The following is a 22,570-nucleotide window of genomic DNA, read 5'->3' on the forward strand; positions in this document are numbered from 1 at the left end:
TAGACCTGGCGATCCCTCCAAACCGGTGGATGAAAGGAACGGCCATTATGGCTCGTCCCTAGGTTGTGAACAGCCGAAGTCACATTTTCCACCAGGAGACTCTTAAAGCAGCACGGAAGAGACTGGGTGAGATCTATCTCTTTTACACCCTAATTATTTTCTGTACCTCCTTAAACTGCTGAGCATTCTCCCCCCTGCAGTGAGGGAAGGGGGACTTTGGCCCTCCCTCCAGAAAGAGTGGCGAATAAGTACCTAGGGGTGTTTAAAACATTGAAAAAGTAACTGAATCCCAATTGGAACATTATTTTTCAAAGCATGTCGACTGAAAGATCTTTTACTCTTAATTTTTCATTATCTACTTCTGCTGGAAATCTGGGTTTTTTCTTTTATATATAAAACTATATATATATATATATATATATATATATATATATATATATATATATATATATATATATATATATATATATATGTATATATATATATATATATATATACATATATACATATATATATATATATATATATATATATATATATATACATATATATATATATATATATATATATATATATATATATATATATATATATATATATGTATATATGTATATATATATATATATATAACTGAAAATATTAAAATAACTTTGGGACTCAAAGGGAAACTTTAAAAGGGGCCTGGCTGACTGCCCAGGGAAATAGATAAGATACCTAACCTTGAGAATTTTGAAACAACAGCTGTGAAAGGCTCTGTGTTCCCTACCTAGAAAAAAAACTTTTTCTCTCTTTTGGATTTTCTAAGTGTAAAGCCTTTAGTCTAAAATACCAATATGGAAGAAGACCAGGAACAAAATTTCCTCATGGATGAAGATCAACAAATTATCTCTATATTGAAAATACTAATTCAAACTCTTACCACAACCAATGAAATACTAAGAGGCTATAGGAAGGAACAGGAAGACAGCCCAGGTATGAAAGCCTACACTTTGACTACAACTAAAGAACCATCTATATAAAATACAATAGAAAAAATGAAACATTCAAATACTATGACAGAAGAATCTACTATTCAACAAATATTGACATTTGAAAATCCAGAAAAGACATCGACAACTTGGAAAAAGGAAAAGGCACACAGAACGCTGTTACCTTCCCACCATAGTGGTCCCTATTTTTCTACTTGCATTTTTTATGTGCTTTCGAAATGCTAGGTAGGCAGAAGCTGGGATGAGTAACAGGCACTCACTCTGCTACGTGGCACTCAGGATTCAATCCGCCAAACTGCCGACCTTCTGATTGACAAGCTCAGTGTCCTAACCCACTGAGCCACCGTGTCCCTCTCAAAAACATAGTGACTGGATGGTTTTGCCAATATCAATTAATATACATGATATTACAAGGAGACTGGTTCGATGACCCAAAAACAAGGACATGGAAGATGATTTGGCAAAGGAAAAAAGCCAGAATAAGACTCAAGAAGAATGGAGTTTCGACCATCTTATTGAAATCCAAAACAGAATGTACTTAAATAGATAAGATGTGCATGTTGAACACAAGACGTTGTTATGAACTGAGATAAAGAAAAAAAATGGTCATTAAAATTTAGCAGTATAAATACTAATAGCTAATTTGAATATTGATTTGTGCATAAAGGTCATGTAAAGGTGAATAATGTAGATAAGCTAAAAACTTATTATTGAAAGTAATAAATAGGTCTATATGGAACGTTAAAAATGAAAATTATTGGTTTAAGCAAGAGATAGCAGACACAAAGAGGAAGAGAGGAAGCATTAAATACTGAAATAAAAAGAAATTTTGATTACTATTTTAAAAAAACTAGCAAAAAGGAAGGATATCATATTGTATTCTCAATTTGTTGACATAAAGGGTGAGAAGTTAAGCAGACTGGATGTCTATTTCAAATGTTAGATTTTGTGAGGAATGGTGAGAGATGAATTGGGAGTATATTAAAAATTTTGGGAATGATTAATATCAAATATTAAATCTAAATGTTAGTGGAAATTAAAATTGAAAAATATATTAGGTCATTGATTGTTTAAAAGATTGTATCTTAAAACAACTAGAATATGTGTAAACTAAATATGGATATATGTAAGAAAGTTATTTTTATGTGATTGATAAGATAAAACTTGTCTTTTAATTTACAAATAGACAGTATATATGAAGGGAAAAAGAGCAAATGTTTATGGTAGCAATCTGAAATCTGTACTAATGATATCTATTACTACTACTCAGTCACCACGTTGCTTTTCAAATGTGTGAATGTAATATTAGAAAATTAATAAAATTTGCAAAAAAAAAAAAAAAGAAAGAAAGAAATTACCAGACCTCTGTTGAAACCCAGAAGAAGAAAAGGTAGCAAAGGCTAGAGGAAACAATATGGAGGAAGATAGATAGTTATTTTATTTATTTTTATTTTAATTCCATTTATATCCTGCCCTTCTCCGAAGACTCAGGGCGGCTTACAAGCTTAGCAGTAGCCTTCATTCTATGTATATGCCTGCTTATTAGGGCTTTCACACACACCACAGCGGCATTATTACAAAGTCAGCTTAATTGCCCCCAACAATCTGGGTCCTCATTTTACCTACCTTGGAAGGATGGAAGGCTGAGTCAACCTTGAGCCTGGTGGGATGTGAACCTGCACTAATTGCAGGCAGCTGGTGTTACTTAAAGAGGCATTAGCCCACTGCTCCACCAAGACTTACTAGACATTAGTATCTAATACAGTATAACAGGACTATTCTGGCAACATGTGTTGCAAATGAACCAACTTAATTGTTAAAAGCTGTTTCAATATGAGCATTTATCCAATTATTTTGATCTCTACAAGGTTTCTTGCCCACATTCGGCCCTGCCTGGGTAAACATGTATGGGTCCACCCGCAACTATACTCTGATGGATGAGCACCAGGACTTGAATGAAGGCCTGGGTGAAGGGGTTTCCTTCCGAGCCCGTCTGCTTCTTGGTCTAGCAGTAGAGATCTTGGATACCAGCAACCCTGACATCACCAGTTCCACAGAAGTTCAAGCTGAATTAGCAACTCCTGTCACTGATGTATGTTTCCTATGCTGTAATAACTATAGTATCTTATGTTGTCAGTATTATCACACAATCAAATTTACTGGGGAAGCCTCGTTTCCATGGACTTTAATCCATTCTTTATTGCAAATAGCTCTGTTTTTCAGTGTGAACCAAGAGCTGTCATATTGAGGAAGACCTAAGAAAACAATAGAGTTGTGTTTCGGCAATATGGCCAAGAGGTGCTGTATGTCTGGAGTTCTAGGTTTGATTCATCTGAATGCACAAACCTAAACTCAGTTCCGAGTTAGTCATAGTTGGTTTTAAAAAGCCAAAACAATTCATTACTAAATTGCATGCTTTGTGTGTACAAAATCTCTGGTACATTCCCATAAATAAGTAAAAAGCTTACTAGGTAATCTTTAGGAGTTGGTGAACTCCTCTAAAATGTTGAGAATTGTTATGGATACTCTTATAAACTGCCTGTTCAGTAAGAATTTGTTTCTTCACAATATGTCTCCCATGTCTCCCTGTTTCAAGAAAACTGGTGGGCATCAAAGGGATTATTTGCAGACATATTGCCGTCCCTGGTACCATGTTTTTACCTATGACATTGACCAATGATCTAAATTAATATGTCACAACTCATTTTCATAGGTTGAAATCCTTCACTATATTTATAAAACCTGCTGTGTTTATATTCCACCCCACACCACAGAGCTGCACAGGCAAGATGGAGGAGTTTTTCCTCTTTGGATCCTTCCTGGAGGCTACCATGATTGACAGGAAGAATGGAGACAAGCCAACCAATTTTGAGGTCACAATAGGTTTGTGAAGGAATTTTGTTAAGTATGGGATGTGGCTTTAGGAGGGAGATTTGCTTTCTGTGATACCATACAAGCAGAACTGAAAGTATGAAATGGCTTTTTCACGAATCTGAACAAGAAGGATGAACTTGCATAATTGTTTCAGTCTGGAAAATGCTTTTTCACTATGAAAAATTGTTGAATTCCTAAACTCCTGAAAATGATTGCAAATTTATAGTTAGATTTCATTTTGTAGGTATTCTAAAATTCTGCAAATAGAATTGATTAAAGATGTCTATGTTTAATATACTATAGTTACTATGCAACACAAAATCAAATGTTTCTATCTGACCTTCAATAGACAGAACTTAAGGACACATACTTGTATGTGTACTTTTTTCCCAATGACAACCCCTTAATAAGAATTGCCATCTACAAGGAAGTGTGCTTAGGACAGAGCGTACTATATTCTTTTTGCATTTTAAACTTTACATTGGTTATATTTCTAGTAAGTTAAACATCCACAACTCTGTTCATTTTATTATATTATTTTAACCCTTCAGTATTGTTTGAATTTTTTCATGTATTCTTCTTCCCATAAATATATTTCTGGATGAAACTGTGGCTTATAAAATAGGTAAAATGAAAAGTCCTCACTGACTCTCTCACTCATCAAGCTATACTTCAACTTTAGTTACTATTTTTTTCAAATATTAAAACAGGATCATTGGTAGAGAGAAATATTTGACTAAAATATGCATATTGATATAAATGGTTTAAAATGACATATCAAGATGTCAGGGTTTCAAATACAAATTTGTACCATGATTTCAGTAACATTGCTTCAGGGTGGTCTGTGGTGGCGGCGATGATGATGGTGGTGGTGGTTCTTGATATAGGATACAGATATGATTCTGATGTGTGATGAATTGTATAGGTGATTTTGAAACTTGCCGTCACCATGACTGTTCACATTATTTTTTGTCTGAGTTTTTTTGTGATTTATATTTCAATCCTTCTGATGCAGCTCAATATAAAAGCTATCCAGATGTGGAGCATAAGAAAATATGAATCACTTTCAACATTGAATAATGACAGGGGAGCATGATCAAGAAAATTGTCATGTTCTTGAGAATGATTTATGTAATATCAGTCTTATTCACATTTTAGGTTCTATGTTTCTTCCACTTCCTATCTGCTGGCTATATATAACACTAATCCATTGAAGTGTAACTAGGAAATCTCACTTGACAATGTTATCCCAGAAACTCATTTCTTGAGTTTGGGCATTATGGTAGTTCTCTTCATGCCTAAAAGCATAATCCAACTTCTGGGTATATCCAAGATATCATGATATGATTCGGCAAGGCTCTAATCAATGGTATAATCTTTCCATTCTTCATCCTGCAGAATCTGATTCCTTTTTCTTTTCTCCAAGGCAATTATGGCAATGAAATTGACGGCATATCCAGGCCCAGCATCAAGAAGAGGAAAGATGGTGGGGATGGCAATGAGGAGGAATCTGAGCTGCTACAGAATGACAGTGATGAGGAGTCCAATATTGATGGGGAATTTTTGTCAGTCTCTACTTCTCCAGCCATGAAACCATTGATTACTGACAGGCAAGTGAGCTTGGCCAGTCTGAAAAGAGGAAGACTATAGGATCTTTGATTGGGTGTTAAGCTGTATATTTTCTTTTCTTTGATTCAGAGATGGGGCAAATGATACTGCATTTCCCCATCTTCAGTACCATGTAGGAGAAATGGCAAAAACCCAGAAGACTTTTGTGCTAAGACTTTGTCACTATTGCATTTACATTTCTTTCGGTAAAAGACCAGTGGAAGAATCTTCTGATGTGTTCATTATTTTCCTATCTTGGAAAATTTTGTCCCAGTTTCCATGTAGCACAAGAGGTACAGTAAGTCTTTGTCTTTGACTTGCAACCACAACTGAGCCCCAAATTTCTGTTGCTAAGTGAGACATTTGTTAAGTGAATTTTGCCCCATTTTACGACCTTTCTTGCCACAGTTGTTGAGTGAATCACTGCAGTTGTTAAGTTAGTAACATGGTTGTTAAGTAAATCTGGCTTCCCCATTCACTTTGCTTGTCAGAAGATCACAAAAATTGATCACATGACCCTGGGACACAGCAGCCGTCATAAATATGAGTCAGTTGCAAGCATCTGAACTTTGTCCATGTGACCACGGGGATGCTACAACAAAAGTGAAAAAACAGTCATAAGGCACTTTTTTCAGTGTTGTCATAACTTCAGTCACTAAATGAAATCTTGTTAGTTGAGGACTACCATTATTAGAGAAAAGTACTAATAAATGGGGGGAAAGGCTATTGTGATACAGATTGAAAATATGTCCCTCTTTCTCCCGCTATTACAGGAACTATTTTCATTTACCATATTTTGACAAGAAACCTTGTATTTATATCAAGAGTTGGTGGCAGGACCAGAGACGACGTTTGTACAATTCAAATATCATTGACAAGATTGCAGACAAGTTGGTGAGTACCTGCAAAGAAGACAAGAGGGGGAGACGAAGACGGGGTGGGGTGGAATTAAATGCCTCTGGAATGAGTAGTGCAAATCTGACTGAGGGGTTTTAATTAATTTAATTTAATTGGGTTTTAGTTTAACTTCAGGGACTGTAATTTAATCATAGTTTTAACTGATTTTAATTTTGTATGCTATGTATTTTAATTTTCCCTGTAAACCGCCCTGAGTCCTACGGGAATAGGGCGGTATATAAATTTAAATAATAAATAAATAAATAAATAAATAAATAAATAAATAAATAAATAAATAAATAAATAAATAGATAAATAAATAAATCTCACACTCTAGCACTGCCTACTGAAAATCACTTCTGCTCCTTTAGGAAGAAGGCCTCAATGATGTGCATGAGATGATCAAAACTGAAAAACCACACCCAGAGCGCCGTCTCCGAGGAGTGCTGGAAGAACTGAGCAGTGGATGTCTGTAAGTCAGGAAAGGGGATTGGAGATGGCCAGCTGCCTCTTAAGACTCTTGATTCAAATAATTAATGAGGTTTATCTCCACTATGGCTCAGCAGTTAAAGATGCTGAGCTTGTCAGCTGGCAGCTGGGGTTCAAGACCCAAGCGCCACACAATGGGGTGAGCTCCCATTACTTACCTCAGCTCCTGCCCACCTAGTATTGTGCCACTTCAAAATTAACTTTATTTGACTTCCGGTGGCGGCGCGGCGCCGAAGACAGCCTCCCCTGGCTGCCCGCGGCTCAGCTGTTTGTTTTTTCGCCCGAAACAGCGCCGATCAGCTGTTCGGGCGAAATTGAAGCCCCCTCCTCGGGAGAAGAGGAGGGGATGAGGCCCCAGGTAGGGGTAGAGTTCTCCGAGGCCGCCTGAGCTTGGAGCTTGGGCGGCTGAAGGATCGAACTCCCCCGAAGCCTGGGTTGCTCCCAGCTGGCCGTCGTCTCTGCTCCGAACTTCCTGGAGCAGAGCCAGGCGTCTGCGAACCATCCCTGCCTGAAGAAAGGACTATGATTTAAAGGAGCAGGCAGAGCGGTACAAGAGGAAAAGGTGAAGAGGACTATTTTACTATACTCTCGAACTTGTTGGACTTTTTTAAACTTTAATTGAAAGTGCGTCATAATTGAGGATTAAAAGATGGCGGCTAAACCTCCCTCTAAAACTCTTCGGAGTGGAGGATCCTCGCCGGTGCAACAATCATCACTACAGGCATTGCACCCTCCTGAAGTGCTGACATCGAAGGATTTGCGAGATGCCCTGGATAAACATGCCCAGGTACTTTTGGAATCAATTAATCAATCAATTGCTGATAAATTTGCACAGATGGAGGAGAAATTGGAGAAATTTGAGGAAAGAATGGAAGAGAGGATGGAACAGAAGTACAGCGTGATGAAGGTAGACATTTTGACTTCAGTGCATAAAGTGGCGGAATGTGTGGAAGATTTAGATGAAAAAGTGGATGATTTGGCTCAAAGGAATGCCATATTAGAAGTAAAAGCACGGGAGAATGAAAATGTAAGAGGCAAGTTGGAAAGGGAGTTAAGCCTTGCCCAATATTACCAGATGCAGTTTGCTGTCAGAATTAGAGGCTTAAAAGAGAATGTTAAAGAAGATTTAAAGCAGCTGATCTCTGAGGCTCTCGAAGGGGTATTGAACCAGCCAGCATCTGAAATAAGAGCAGCTATGGATAAAGTGTTTCGGGTGAATTCATGGATTTCTAGACAGAGAAAGTTGCCTAGAGATGTGGTGGTTTATTTTGCAAAAAGAGAAATTAGAGATCAAGTTATACAAGCTGCCTATGATGCTAAGGTGGTGATTGCTGAACAAGAAGTCTTGGTTTTAAAAGAAATTCCTCCAAGGATTTTAAGGGGAAGAAAGGACTATACATTTCTTGTGCAAGAGCTCAAGCAAAGAGATATAAGGTTCAGATGGGAGATTCCAGATGGGCTGATGGTGATGTATGAAGGTAAAAGGTATAGGCTGATTACTGTGAAACAAGCACGTGATTTCTACAATAATGTCTTAAAAGCAACCCCATTAACGCTCCTGGAAGCTGGAAAGGGATCTGGAGAAGAAGAACAACAAGAGGAGGAAACAGAGGAAAATGGTGCTGGAGGAGATCAAGCTACAATCTCTTTGGATGATCCTAGAGAGCAAAGAGTGACGCGTGCTGCTTTAAAACGAGCAAAGAAAATAAAAGAACAAGATCAGCAAAAGTCTTCAGATTCTTCACAACGCATTCATAGCCAAGCTGTGGGAGGAGCACAGCCTAAAGTAACCAGTCCTATCAAAGCTGTGGTCCAAGAGCTTTTCGGGGATATACATGGCAACTAAATTTTTAACCTGGAATGTTAATGGACTAAACTCACCGCAGAAGAGGAAGAAAGTTTTTCAATATTTAAAACAATTTAAGATAGATGTTATATGCCTGCAAGAAACGCATATTAGAGTTTTGGATCAAAAGTACTTATTGAACTCGAGGCTGGGTACGCAATTTGTTGCTTCTGCAGAGAATAAGAAAAATGGAGTGGTTGTTTATGTTAAAAGTGCCTTAACAGCGGATCTAATTGAAGCAGATAAGCATGGAAGATATGTTATGATCGAGATGTTGTTTGAAGGTAAAAAGACGCTTTTAGTTGGATTATATGCACCAAATCAACAACAAGCTGACTTTTTTAGTTTACTTCATACAAAGCTTATCCAGTTGGATTATAAATCCTTTATTTTTATGGGGGACTGGAATGGAGTTATGGATGTACAGTTGGATAAGGCTGGAGCCTTTAAGCGCATTCCAAGTCACGCTAGACTGCCTAAATCTTTTTTTGAAATGAAGGATGACCTGGAATTGCGAGATATTTGGCGTGAGAGACATCTGCAGGAGAAGGATTATACATTTTATTCTGATAGACACCAATCTTTTTCGAGGATTGATTTTATTTTGTTGACTAATGATTTTCTTTTGAGAACTAAAAAGGTGAAAATCTGCGCAAGAACTATCTCTGATCACAGTCCAGTGTGGTTGGAGATTGATAAGGAAAGAGGAGATAGACGCTCATGGCGCGTAAATGAGAATTTGTTTAGAAATCAGAGAAATGTGGAAGAATGCAAACAGCGGATGAAGGATTTTTTTGAGATGAATATGAATAAGGGTACCTCTATGGATATGGTTTGGGATGCTAGCAAGGCCTATATGAGAGGGGTGTTGATATATATGAATAATAGACATAGACGTGCAGTGGAAACTAGAAGGAAAGAACTGGAGAATGAAATAAAGGAAAAAGAAAAGGCTTTGATTTTGAACCCAGAGGAGGTGAAGATCAAGGAGGCTATTAGACTGTTAAGAGGACAATTTGATAAATTAATGGCTGATCAAGTGGTGACCAATCTGCGGTTTGCTAGGCATAATACTTTTTGCAATGCTAATAAACCAGGCAGATGGTTAGCTTATAGACTGAGGAAAAAACAAAGGGCATCTAATATAGATAAGATTGAGTATAAAGGAAGGGTTGTGTATCAACAGAATCTTATTAAAGATGCCTTTGTGGATTTTTACTCGAAATTATATACTAAAGAGGACATTAATGCAAAAGATATTGATACGTATTTGGAGAAGGCTAGCATCCCGGTTCTTACGCAAGTACAAAAAGAGGGGATTAATCAACTGATTACAGAAGAAGAAATTTTTACAGCTATTAAGGAACTGAAGGTGGATAAAGCACCAGGCACTGATGGCTTGACTGCGGCCTATTATAAAAACTTACAATTAGAGATGATAAAACCGTTAAAGGAACTGTTCCAGACAATCCAGAAGGGGGGAAAGGTGCCACCGTCTTGGAGAACAGCTTTTATTTCTTTGATTGCGAAGGAAGACCAGGATGCTACTTTAGTTACAAATTATAGACCGATATCGCTTTTAAATACAGATTATAAGATATTTGCTAAGGTTTTGGCTAATAGATTGATGAGGGTTCTACAACAGGTGGTTCATGGGGATCAAACGGGGTTTATTAGTGGAAGACAAATGAAAACTAATGTGAGACATATAGTTGATGTGTTAGAGTTTTTGGAAAGGCACAACCAGATCTCTGCTGCGCTAATCTTTTTAGATGCTGAAAAGGCTTTTGATCAATTGAACTGGCAATTTTTGTTGAAAGTTTTAGACAAAATGGAATTTGGGGAAAATTTTTTACAACCGATTAGGGCATTATACCAAAAACAAACTGCCCGAATTATAGTTAACAATAGTTTGACAACAGTATGTAATATTGAGAAGGGCACAAGGCAAGGGTGTCCGCTATCACCCTTGTTATTTGTGTTAACATTAGAGATATTATTGGTTAAGATTCAGAATTCGGAAAAAATTAAGGGGATACAAGTTGGAGATCAGGATTACAGATTGAGAGCATTTGCAGATGATCTGATTGTTACAGTGACCCAGCCAGAGAACTCTGTTGTGGACCTGATGGAGATAATAACACAATATGGGAAGGTTTCTGGATTTAAAGTAAATATACAGAAAACTAAAATTTTGGCTAGAAACATGACAGTTTCGCAGAAGGCTCTCCTAGAAGGATTAACTGGATTTGAGATTGTTAAAAGGGTTAAATATTTGGGGGTGATTTTGTCGCCCTCTAATACAAAGCTATATAAAAATAATTATGAAAAGTTATGGGGGAAAATTCAAAAAGAACTGGAGAGTTGGGAAAAATTACAATTGTCTTTGTTGGGACGGATTGCAGCAGTGAAAATGAATGTCCTGCCCAAATTTTTATTCTTATTTCAAATGATACCGATTCTTAAGAAAGATTCTAACTTGGAGGAATGGCAGCGTGGTATCAATAAATTTGTGTGGGCAGGGAAAAAGCCACGAGTTAAACTTAAGATTATGCAGGATACTCGTGAGAGAGGTGGCCTTAAAATGCCTAATTTTAAATTATATTATGAAGCTGCTGCACTAGTAGGAATAAGTGATTGGATTAATTTGACACAATCGAGGTTATTAAATCTTGAGGGCCATGATTTGTTGTTTGGCTGGCATGCATATTTGTTGTATGATAAGAAGGTAGATACTGTGTTTAGGATGCATATTTTAAGACAGGCACTGCTGAGAGTCTGGAAGAAGTATAGACATAAGTTAATTTTAATTTAATTTAATTTAATTTAATAACATTTATATACCGCCCTTCTCCCTGAGGACTCAGGGCGGTTCACAGGGCAGAATAAAATAGTGAATACAAACATTAAAAAAGATTAAACAAATTGCCCTAATTAAAACAGTATAAATACAACACTAAAAACCCCCAGAAAAGTTAAAAACAAAAATAAAATAACCCCAACACTCCCCCTCAGGCTAGGCCGGCTTGTACAAACAGAAATGTCTTAAGATCGCGACGAAAGGAGCGAAGATCGGGCGCCATCCGGAGCTCAACCGGTAGCTGATTCCACAGCTCCGGAGCGCCCACAGAGAAGGATCTCCCCCTGGGGGCCACCAATCGACATTCTCTGATCGGTGGCACCCTGAGGAGGCCCTCTCTGTGGGAACGCACAGGGCGCAGGGAGCTTGATGCCGGCAGCAGATGTTCCCTGAGGTACTCCGGCCCCATGCCATGGAGTGCTTTAAATACCGTTACCAGTACCTTGAATCTCACCCGGAAGACAACTGGCAACCAATGCAGCTCACGGAGCAGAGGCGTAACGTGGGAGTATCGGGAGACTCCCAACACCACTCTCGCGGCTGCATTCTGTACCAGTTGGAGCTTCCGAGTAGTCCTCAAGGGCAGCCCCATGTAGAGAGCGTTGCAGTAGTCCAGACGAGAGGACACGAGCGCATGAGTGACCGTGCATAAATCGTCCCGGCTAAGATAGGGCCGCAACTGACGCACCAGGCGAACCTGTGCGAAGGCCCCCCTAGTCACGGCTCCTATATGGTCTTCCAAAGTGAGCCGTGAATCTAGGAGGACCCCCAAGTTGCGAGCCCTATCTACGGGGGGTAATAGTTCACCCCCCATAACTAGAGGTGGAATGTCCGAATAAAGTTAAGTTAAGCAGCAAGATACCATTGTGGGCAATCCCAAAACACGCAATAGAAAATATACATGCTGGTTTCAAACATGATGAGACTACTTACAAGGAAATTTTAAGTTTGGAAAGGAATATTTGGTGCTTGAAATCATATAGCTTCTTGCGAGAAGAGAAGGTTGTTCAGACTTGGTTTCAATATATTCAGTTAAGGGCCAGGTGGAAAGAAGACCAGAAAAATGGATTTGCAACGACTGATGAAAATTTGATAAAGCAAATTAGAAATCAAGGACCAGCACATATTAAACAGATATATCTTGCATTGATAGAGATCGATTCAGAAACAGAGCTTGTTAAGGATTGTATGATAAAATGGGCCCAAAACATTCAGGAAGTTATTACAATGGACACGTGGGAAAAGATTTGGGTGAGGAATGTAAAATTCACTCAAGCTCAAAGTCTAAGAGAGAACTTTTATAAAATGTTTTATAGATGGCATCTAGTTCCTAAAAAGCTTGCAAGTATGTATCCGAATTATCAGCCTAAATGTTGGAGGTGTGGTGATGAAGAGGCAACATATTTTCACATATGGTGGACATGTAAAAAGGTCAAGGCTTTTTGGATAAAGGTCTGGTGGAATATGCAGAAGATTTTTAAACGGAGGATAAAGTTTTGTCTGCAATTTTTTTTTGTTGGGAATAATTGATGACGCTACAGTTGTGGACTCTAAGTTGATGTTGAATTTAGTTACGGCAGCAAGACTTTTGATAGGTCAATATTGGAAGAAAGAGGAACTGCCGACTATACAAGAGTGGATTTTAAAGGTTTCCGACTTGGCAGAGATGGCGAAGATTTCGGCCTATTTGAAAGATTACTCGCAAGAACATTATATTATGGAATGGAGAAAATGGATTGAGTTTATCCAGAACAAGTATAGGGTTAAGAAGTTTTATGTAGCATTCGAATATGTCTTCTTTCGTTTTCTTTTTTCTTTTTCTATTTTAGTCTTCTATATATATTTAATAATGCTAAGTTTTGTTTGATCCTATATAAGTTAGAGAGTGATGGATTTTAGAATTTATAGTTGTTAGTATATGGTTGTTTATGATTGCTTTTTTATATATATATACCTTGTATTTAGCTCTGGGAAGTCCGGGGGGGAGGGGGGTTGGGGGGAGGTGGGGGGGAGGAGGGAGGGGGGGAGGGGGGGGAAGGGGGGAGGTAGGGAGGGGAGGAGGGAGGGGGAAGGGGTTTTTTTAAAGGAAAACTGTATTTTTAAAACTTTTCAATAAAAAAAAAATTAACTTTATTTGAAGGACCTCTTTGAAAAATACAGAAATTATTGTATAAATAAGCGCTAATTAAGCATTAATTATGGAATATAAAATATTTTCAAGTGTTTCTAAGAGCAGAAGTAAATGCTATCTTGGTACATAATAACATAATAACAGCCTGGCATTTGGGGAAACAGAGGAATTCCAAGAAAGAAAGAAGAGCAGAAAGGAAGATGTATCTGTCCCATTCCACATCTCCTTTTTCTGTCTATTTACTAATCGTGCACCCCCTTACCCACCCTCATTTTCTATCACCAGTAAATTTGCTAAGATTCTCCTTTTCCATTTAATAATCAAATATTAAAGGATAAAAGATTGAGGACTGAATTTTGTGGTCATAATTTTCTTTTTTCACAAAATCCTCTTTCCGCAGGAGGTTTGTGTCTCTCTCCAACAAAGATCAAAACCATTCCTCCCGGACACGTCTGGACCGGGAAAGGCTGAAATCCTGCATGCGGGAACTGGTGAGCTTCCTTCCTTCCTTCCTTCCTTCCTTCCTTCCTTCCTTCCTTCCTTCCTTCCTTCCTTCCTTCCTTCCTTCCTCCCTCCCTCCCTCTTTCTTTCTTTCTTTCTTTCTTTCTTTCTTTCTTTCTTTCTTTCTTTCTTTCTTTCTTTCTTTCTTTCTTTCTTTCATAGTGCAGTCAAGACACTGGGTTAGAGATTCTACTATATATTCTACTATATATCAGCATATTTATGGTACCTTACAATCATTGGATAGCCTCTTCAATTGATGTTGAATAAAATAAGCCAGAGGGTCAAACAATTTATATTGATGGGCCTGAGAACTCATTCTCTCCTCCCTCATAATTATCAGCTGGGATTAACCACACAGTAATGAACACAATCACCATAAAATGTTGCTCACAATGTCTTCAGGTAACCTGGAAGAATATGATGGTAAACAGTTCTGATGGCCACTGAGAAATGTAGGACAAAGAAGGATCACTCTCTAAAACTCTAGCCATGTGAGAGGTTATCCATGCAGGTAACCAGTGTAATTTTTCTCTGAATATAGGCTTGAATCCAGACTGCCTATGGGCAAATAAACATTTTCCAGGGTTCTTTGTAAATTGCTTTACTATCACCTTCACAGACTTCCCCAAGAAGGGAAAATTAAAAAAAGATGGTAGTTCTCCTAATTCGCAGGGCTGGACTATTGGAAAGGGAAACAAACTGGTGCCTCTTTCAAGGCAGACAATCTCTCCCTCATCTCACAATGAATCCTCTTCTCAGAAGTTTTAACCAACCAGGGAAAACCTTGTAGATGGCAAAACTGGCTTAGGAGAAAATCAAATCCATGTTCTTGAAATCCACAGGCTCACACCTCCCAAGTATTGCAAGTTATCACTTTTGGACCCTAGATATCTGCCTTTTAAATCAAAGAGATTATCAACAATTATCATCCACCAAAGTCCAGCTAAAGAGTTACAATCCCCATTTGGCAAATAAAGACAAGCCATTAAGAGAACTTCTGTCCAGTGTCCCTTTTGCATTCATATTCCAGTAAGCAATTTGAGGCACCAACACCGCTGCTTTCTGAATCACTGGAAAAACTACTAAATATGAGTCTCAAATGTGATCATGCCAGATTCATGGAGCAAAATCATTTTAGGAATACACTGTAGAACATAAATAATTATTATTATTATTATTATTATTATTATTATTATTATTATTATTATTATTATTATTAATTTATTTATTTAACTTATATACTGCCCTATTCCCGTAGGACTCAGGGCAGTTTACAGGGCAATTAAAATCATACCATACAAAAGTTAGAAAATTTAAAACAGTTAATTAAAACAGTTAATTAAATTTAGGGTCCAAAATTTAAAAAGTTAAAACATTAAAACCCAATTAAAACCCCTCAGTCTAGGCTTAACAGCTCAAAGAGCCAAGTTTTCAGGTCCCAGCGGAATGAGCGGAGGTCGGAGGCAGTCCTAAGTTCCATAGGAAGTTGGTTCCAGAGGGCAGGCGCACCCACAAAGAAGGCCCTCTCTGGGAGTCACCCGCTGGCAATCCTTTACTGGTGGTACCCTAAGAAGGCCCTCCCTGTGGGAGCGCACAGGACGATGGAAAGTTGATGCCGGCAGCAGGTGTTCCCTCACATAATCCGGACCCAAGCCATTTAGGGCTTTATAGGTCGTCACCAGCACCTTGAATCTCACTCGAAAGGCAACCGGAAGCCAATGGAGCTCGCGGAGAAGAGGTGTTACATGGGAGTATCGGGGAACTCCCATCACAACTCGCGCGGCCGCATTCTGAACCAATTGAAGCCTCCGAGTGGTCCTCAAGGGCAGCCCCATGTAGAGGCCGTTGCAGTAGTCTAACTGGGAGGTCACGAGCGCATGGGTGACTGTGTGTAGGGCATCTTGGTCCAGATAGGGCCGCAACTGGCGCACCAGGCGAACCTGGGCAAAAGCCCCCCTGGTCACGGCTCCTATATGATCTTCAAAGTTGAGCTTTGAGTCCAGGAGGACGCCCAAGTTGCGAGCCCTATCAACGGGGGGTAACACCTCACCCCCCATCCTTAATGATGGAACAAACTGGTTAACCCGAGATGCCGGTACATACAGCCACTCAGTCTTGGCAGGGTTGAGTCGAAGCCTGTTTTATCCAAACCCGGACCGCCTCCAGGCAACGGGACATCACCTCAAGGGCATTACTGGGTTGGTTCGGGGTGGAAAGAAAAAGTTGGATATCATCAGCATACTGATGATACCCCACCCCGAAACCATGAATGAGCTTGCCCAGCGGCTCATTATATTCCTTAAGAATGTACTCGTGTCTATTTGGATTGAATAAATCTTAAAATCTTTTCTGTTAGAATAACCTGAGGATAGTTTAGATATTAATAAAGAATATAAAATAGAAGCCATTGTTTACATGTGGTCAGAAATAGGCCCAGGTACCTTAGGCGCATCCACTTCTAAATGCACATTCTTGTAGTCTTTTGTCTTGTCTTTCATCCTCTTTTCTTTTTCTCTGCTTCTTCTTTCACCACACAGGAAACGATGGGTCAGCAAGCTAAGACCATGAGATCTCAGGTTAAGAAGACCACTATCAGGGACAAGTTGAAGCAATCCCAAAACTTCCTACAAAAGCTGCGGTTCCTTGCAGATGAGGTGAGACTTAGTTTCATTAGTTCATAACTTTAACTCCCTTTAATATGTGCTAGGTGTCAAGGATGGTTTAGGTCTGCAGGTGCATATGGTGTCCTGCTCCTTGCATCACTGTTTCCGTTTCAATCAAGGAAGGAAATCGCTGCAGATTTGATGGTGCAACATCCCTGTTATGGGGACAGCTGCACCAAAACTTTAAACCTCTGTCCTGAATAGGAAGGAAGATCTAAGTGTCTATGGAGCTTCTCAGGCATCCAGGTCACAGTTGTTGTGAAAGTGCTTTTCCAAAGTCAGCTGGACTTTGTTTTTTCCTTGAAGATGTTTTACTTCTCATCCAAGAAGCTTCTTTAGTTCTGACCTAGGTTTTTGTTGTTTAAGAAGCATTTGGGACCTTTTAGGTTGTGATCCCAGGCAAATCAATGATTCCATTTACATGTGGAAGAAGGCCAAGTGATTGTTTGGGTGACCGAGTAGGAAATCCATCTTAGAACAATGAGAGAATGGAAACTAACTTTTTCCCAAACTAACTTTTTTGATCTCTAGCAGAGTCCCACAGTTGAAATAGGAAAACAAATGGATTCAGTGAAGTGTAGGTGCTTTGTTCATCATGCTCAACAATCTATGTCTTTCTCCTCTCTGCCTATCATTTTCAGCCTCAGCACAGCATTCCTGAGATCTTCATTTGGATGATGAGCAATGGCAAGCGCATCGCCTATGCCCGCATCCCCTCCAAGGATATCCTGTACTCCATTGTGGATGAGGAAACAGGCAAAGACTGTGGAAAAGTGAAGACGGTTTTCCTAAAGGTGACTTAGCATGTCCTTTTCTATCTGACTAGCATGTGAGAAGCATGTGGGGGGGGGAAAAGACGGAGGGATATAAATTTCCCAGGATATCATGATCCTCCTTATCCACAGAATCGCTTGTTTGTAGTCTGACGGCAACAAGGGCCAAGGCAGTTCTGTGCTTTCAACACAGTTGTGTGAAACAGAATTTCAGCTGAAGCTTTTCACATCCCAGAATTGTTGAGAACTTCATGATATAGTATGTTAGGAAATTGAGAAGAAAGGAAGGAAGGAAGGAAGGAAGGAAGGAAGGAAGGAAGGAAGGAAGGAAGGAAGGAAGGAAGAAAGAAAGAAAGAAAGAAAGAAAGAAAGAAAGAAAGAAAGAAAGAAAGAAAGAAAGAAAGAAAGAAAGAAAGAGAAAGAAAGAAAGAAAGAAAGAAAGAAAGAAAGAAAGAAAGAAAGAAAGAAAGAAAGAAAGAAAAAAAGAAGAAAGAAACCTGGCAACTGGTAACTTTCCATAGACTTTGCAGTTTGTTGCTGCAATTCAGACGAAGAGATCCAAGTTATTTCTGCTACAAAAGGCTGGTTCAGGCTTCAGCAAGAAACGCAAAGCCTGATCCATATATGGAGAAAAATAATGTTTTGAAATTGGATATTTGTATTTTTCCAACTCCAGGATATTTTCATCATTTAAATAATATACTCATTTGATAAACCCAAAATGTGAAAACACGTTTAATTGTGTAGTTTACTTTTGAGCATTTAAACACATAAGAAGGCATTTTTAAAAAAAATCAACCCAGTGTTCTTGGATTACAGCTCCAGTCATCTCCAGCCAGTTACAGATTTAATGATTTTGCTAGTGGGTTTTTTTTTAGCTTTGGATTAAATTGTAGTGTTTATGATAACTTCACGAGTTTCAGAACTCAAAGGTAGGAAGGAATAATTGGGGAGGATTCTGATAAAATGATGGAAACACACCCTGTTCAAACTTTCTCTTCCTTTTTTTCAGTTACCTGGGAAAAGGGGATTTGGGCCAGCCGGCTGGACTGTGCAGGCCAAAATGGAAGTTTATTTGTGGCTAGGACTGAACAAACAGAGGAAGGATTTCCTCAGTGGCCTACCCTGTGGCTTTGAGGAAAAGAAACTTCCTGCAGGACAAGGCCTCCCTACTTTCCCACCCATCAGCCTCCTTTATACCAGTAAGAAAATATCCCCTTTGTTTTCACTGGGACAGGTGGGGGCCCCTAAGTGCAGGCTTTCTTGTCTCTCACAGTGGTGAAGTGAAGGAAGATCTGTCAGAATACCTTTTCTAAGATAAAATGATGCCTCCTGCAGTTCCAGGTCCCTGGGGGGGCGGGGGGGACATCTCATTTTGGCATTAGCTGCTTCCATGTTACTTGAATGGCATGCTAGGTTAAGTGAATGTGGGACCAGGTTTTTTGGCACTTCACAGCTCCATCTTCCAATATACTGTTGGGTTTGTTCCACCATTTGCCATGTAAAAAGGGGGCACTCTGCCTAATATTGTAATGGCGCTATATCTGAGATATATATATAGTCAGCATTATTAAGGTGCCTGATTTTCTAGGTATAAATTTTGAAAACTGGTCCCTGGTTCAAGGCTATTGCAAAATGATTTCATTTTTTTTCTTTTCCCCAAAATCTAATTCTGCCTCTGTCTTCCTGAATGTACTAAATAATCTTTGTCCTTTCCATCACAGAGAAAAAAGTCTTCCAACTCCGAGCCCATATGTACCAGGCCAGAAGTTTGTTCGCTGCAGATAGCAGTGGCCTTTCTGATCCTTTTGCCCGGGTTTTCTTTATCACTCAAAGTCAATGCACCGAGGTAAGATGACGGCTGCCTAACTCAAGAAGTGTTGTTGCAGGTCAACCTTTTCCACCTCCGGGTATGCTGGGTTATAATTCCTATAAACTCCATTTGGTACACATGACAGCTGTGCTAACTAGAGTAATTGAAGTTATATTCTACCACATCTGGAAGGTGCAGGATGTAAAAATTCTATTTTAGGTGGTCTTTTAGGGTATTTGCAAGGTCAAAAACGTTGAGATGGTGTCTTCAAGGGTGTGATCAAAACTTTGCTTAATTTTTACCTGCATCAACCGTGCAACACTGCAACACTGTAGTCTATGCCAGAATTTTGAAGTGCATTTGCTTGATGGTTGCCTGAGGGTGTGCAGAATGTGTTCTCAGATGCTGTTCAAATGTTATTGGCTACATATTCATTGGGCTGTTGGAGTTCATTCATTCATTCAATTAGTACAGCTGGCCATCTCAGTCAATGACTGGGCAGCTTACAAGTCAAAAAATAAATTACAGTTAAAACACTAAAACATTTTTAAATAATAAAAACAATGTACTCATTCATCCTTCTAAATCCGTAAATAACTTGGGACTAATTCTTGATCCAATAATTTCTCTTATGTATTCTTTCTTTTACTCTGAGGAAAATCAGAAGTCCTGTTTCATGGTTCTCCAGCCATTGTCAACTCTGGTGCAGCAATTGCATGCCATTCCCATGTCATCATAACATCCCTGATGGTTTTTGACTGTACTACTAGATCCAACACAGGGGGCATGTAGTGTGTCATTTTGATAAAACAATGTCATCTGGTTGGGTGAAGAAAATAGCACCTCCTTCATGGAATACCCTCCTGAAAGAGATTCAGACAATCCCCAACCCTGTCAGTCTTTCATGAAGGCCAAAAAGACCTGGCTTTCCCCCCAGCTGTGAATGGAGTCTGCTGTGATGTGGGGATGGTGGAATATATGGATAAGGCATTTGTTATAGTGACTCAGCGTTCTTCTTTTAACTTACTTATGTATTTTGTTGCTATTGTTATTATTATGGTAAGTGGACAGTCATATATGTTTGCTGGATGGATAAATAAATAGTAAAAAATCATAGTTATTCTAGAATTGCCATAAGATATATGTCTATGAATGCATGCATGCATGCATATGTAACTAAAATAACAGTAAAAAAACAAAAACATATTTACAACAACAACAAAATGTTTCAAAACTTTTTCCCAATTCCATGCTCCATTCTATCCCACTCTTCTTCGTCTGCTTGTTTCCATGCATAACAAGCATTTTCGTTCTCTTTGGACCGTTTGACATCTTTTGTTCCTTACAGATGTTTCCCCGTACAATTAAAACTAATTATACATGGTGTCCTTGGGTAAATATGCTTTCAGTGTATTATGATATGCTCATTATGAAAGCCTTTTGTATTTCTCTAGAGGAAGAATTCCATAATTAAGATACGACCACAGAAAACAACTTGTCTGTGAACCAAAAAAAATCTGATTGAAAAGGGGGTCAGAATGCTGGGCTTGGTATAATAACCTTTAAATTTCAAATTCAAAACAAAGTGGATGATTTCTGTTTTATATTAACAAACAAACCAAAAACACCTTGTAGGACAGAAACCCAAAGAAGATTTGTTGAAATGAAGAAGAGACATCTTTAATCCTTTGCTACCTCCACTTCCAGGTCTTGAATGAAACACTTTGTCCTACCTGGGACCAACTGCTGGTGTTTGACAATGTTGAGCTATATGGGGAAGCGCATGAGATGCGGGATGACCCTCCCATTATTGTCATTGAAATCTATGACCAGGATACAGTGGTAAGAGAAGAGCAAGGCCAGTAAGGCAATTGGGTCTCCCTAGTCCATAAAATGAAACAGAGGTTCTTTTTTATATAAATTCAGAAGCTCCCAGTAAGAGTGTCTCCTGCTATCCCTCATTTTTGTTAATACAATTTGATATATTGCTCTTAGATGACTAAACTAGATAGTTAGCAGCAGGGTCATGTCCAGGATCCTGTTATACGTGTAAAAAAATTGTAAGGAAGGGACAGTTCATTGATGAAAAACAGCATCACTCCTACACTGCTGTCCCCATAGGCCAGAGGTCTTCAAACTTGGCCCTTTTATGACTTGTGGACTTCAACTCCCAGAATTCCTCAGCCAGGCATGCTCACTGAGGAATTCTGGTAGTTGAAGTCCACAAGTCATAAAAGGGCCAAGTTTGAAGACCCCTGCCATAGGCATTTCTCCCAGGCATTTATTTTTGAGGCTAAGATGAAAAAAGTAGCTTGTCTGCCTACTTTAATCCTGAACTTTTTGTCCACTGTTTTTTTCCCCTGAGGGTGGACTGGGGATCAAGATGTAATAGTCTTTACCTTGATGTTTTGAACAAAAATCCATCACTGGAGGTTTTTAAGAAAAGACTGGACAGCCACCTATCTGAAAGGGTTTATGATCTCCTGCTTGAGCAGGGGGTTGGACTAGAAGACCTCCAAAGTCCCTTCCAGCTCTATTCTGATTGATTTCAACTGGTAGGCACATAGCAGTGGCCCTTTGGAGACCCTGGGAAGGATTAGGATGGTGATTTCTGTATATTTTCAGGGGAAGGCTGACTTCATGGGACGAACATTTGCCAAACCTGTGGTAAAGATGTCAGATGAGGAATATTGCCCTCCACGTTTCCCGCCTCAGTTGGAATATTACCAGATCTATCGGGGTAACTCAACTGCTGGAGACCTACTGGCTGCCTTTGAACTCCTTCAGGTAATGGAATGAACTGTGGTATTTTAGAGCACATCTGGATAGTATCAGGCTTAAAACCTCATTAGACAAACTCATTTGAGCCTTGGTGGAGCAGTGGGCTAATGCCTCCTTAAGTAACACCAGCTGCCTGCAATTAGCGCAGGTTCGAGTCCCACCAGGCTCAAGGTTGACTCAGCCTTCCATCCTTCCGAGGTAGGTAAAATGAGGACCCAGATTGTTGGGGGCAATTAAGCTGACTTGGTAATAATGCCGCTTGGGGTGTGTATGAAAGCCCTAATAAGCAGGCATATACATAGAATGAAGGCTACTGCTAAGCTTGTAAGCCGCCCTGAGTCT

At 39.1% G+C, this 22,570-nt stretch overlaps 1 protein-coding gene across 1 annotated transcript in view; it reads left to right on the forward strand.

Moving 5' to 3' along the window:
• Positions 1–22,570, forward strand: part of OTOF (otoferlin) — a gene marked incomplete at both ends in the record, with an annotated part of 162,620 nt that overhangs the window by 103,640 nt on the left and 36,410 nt on the right. Inside the window, 12 exons of the mRNA XM_083378964.1 lie at positions 2,858–3,081; positions 3,764–3,872; positions 5,290–5,473; positions 6,245–6,365; positions 6,740–6,840; positions 14,095–14,185; positions 16,736–16,852; positions 17,503–17,655; positions 18,647–18,836; positions 19,359–19,483; positions 21,155–21,289; positions 22,073–22,234. Of these exons, the coding sequence (XP_083235090.1) occupies positions 2,858–3,081; positions 3,764–3,872; positions 5,290–5,473; positions 6,245–6,365; positions 6,740–6,840; positions 14,095–14,185; positions 16,736–16,852; positions 17,503–17,655; positions 18,647–18,836; positions 19,359–19,483; positions 21,155–21,289; positions 22,073–22,234 (1,712 nt within the window). The remainder of the gene's footprint in view (positions 1–2,857; positions 3,082–3,763; positions 3,873–5,289; positions 5,474–6,244; positions 6,366–6,739; positions 6,841–14,094; positions 14,186–16,735; positions 16,853–17,502; positions 17,656–18,646; positions 18,837–19,358; positions 19,484–21,154; positions 21,290–22,072; positions 22,235–22,570) is intronic.

The sequence above is a fragment of the Vipera ursinii genome, assembly GCF_947247035.1.
Source record: "Vipera ursinii genome assembly, chromosome: 1".
Lineage (NCBI taxonomy): Eukaryota > Metazoa > Chordata > Lepidosauria > Squamata > Viperidae > Vipera > Vipera ursinii.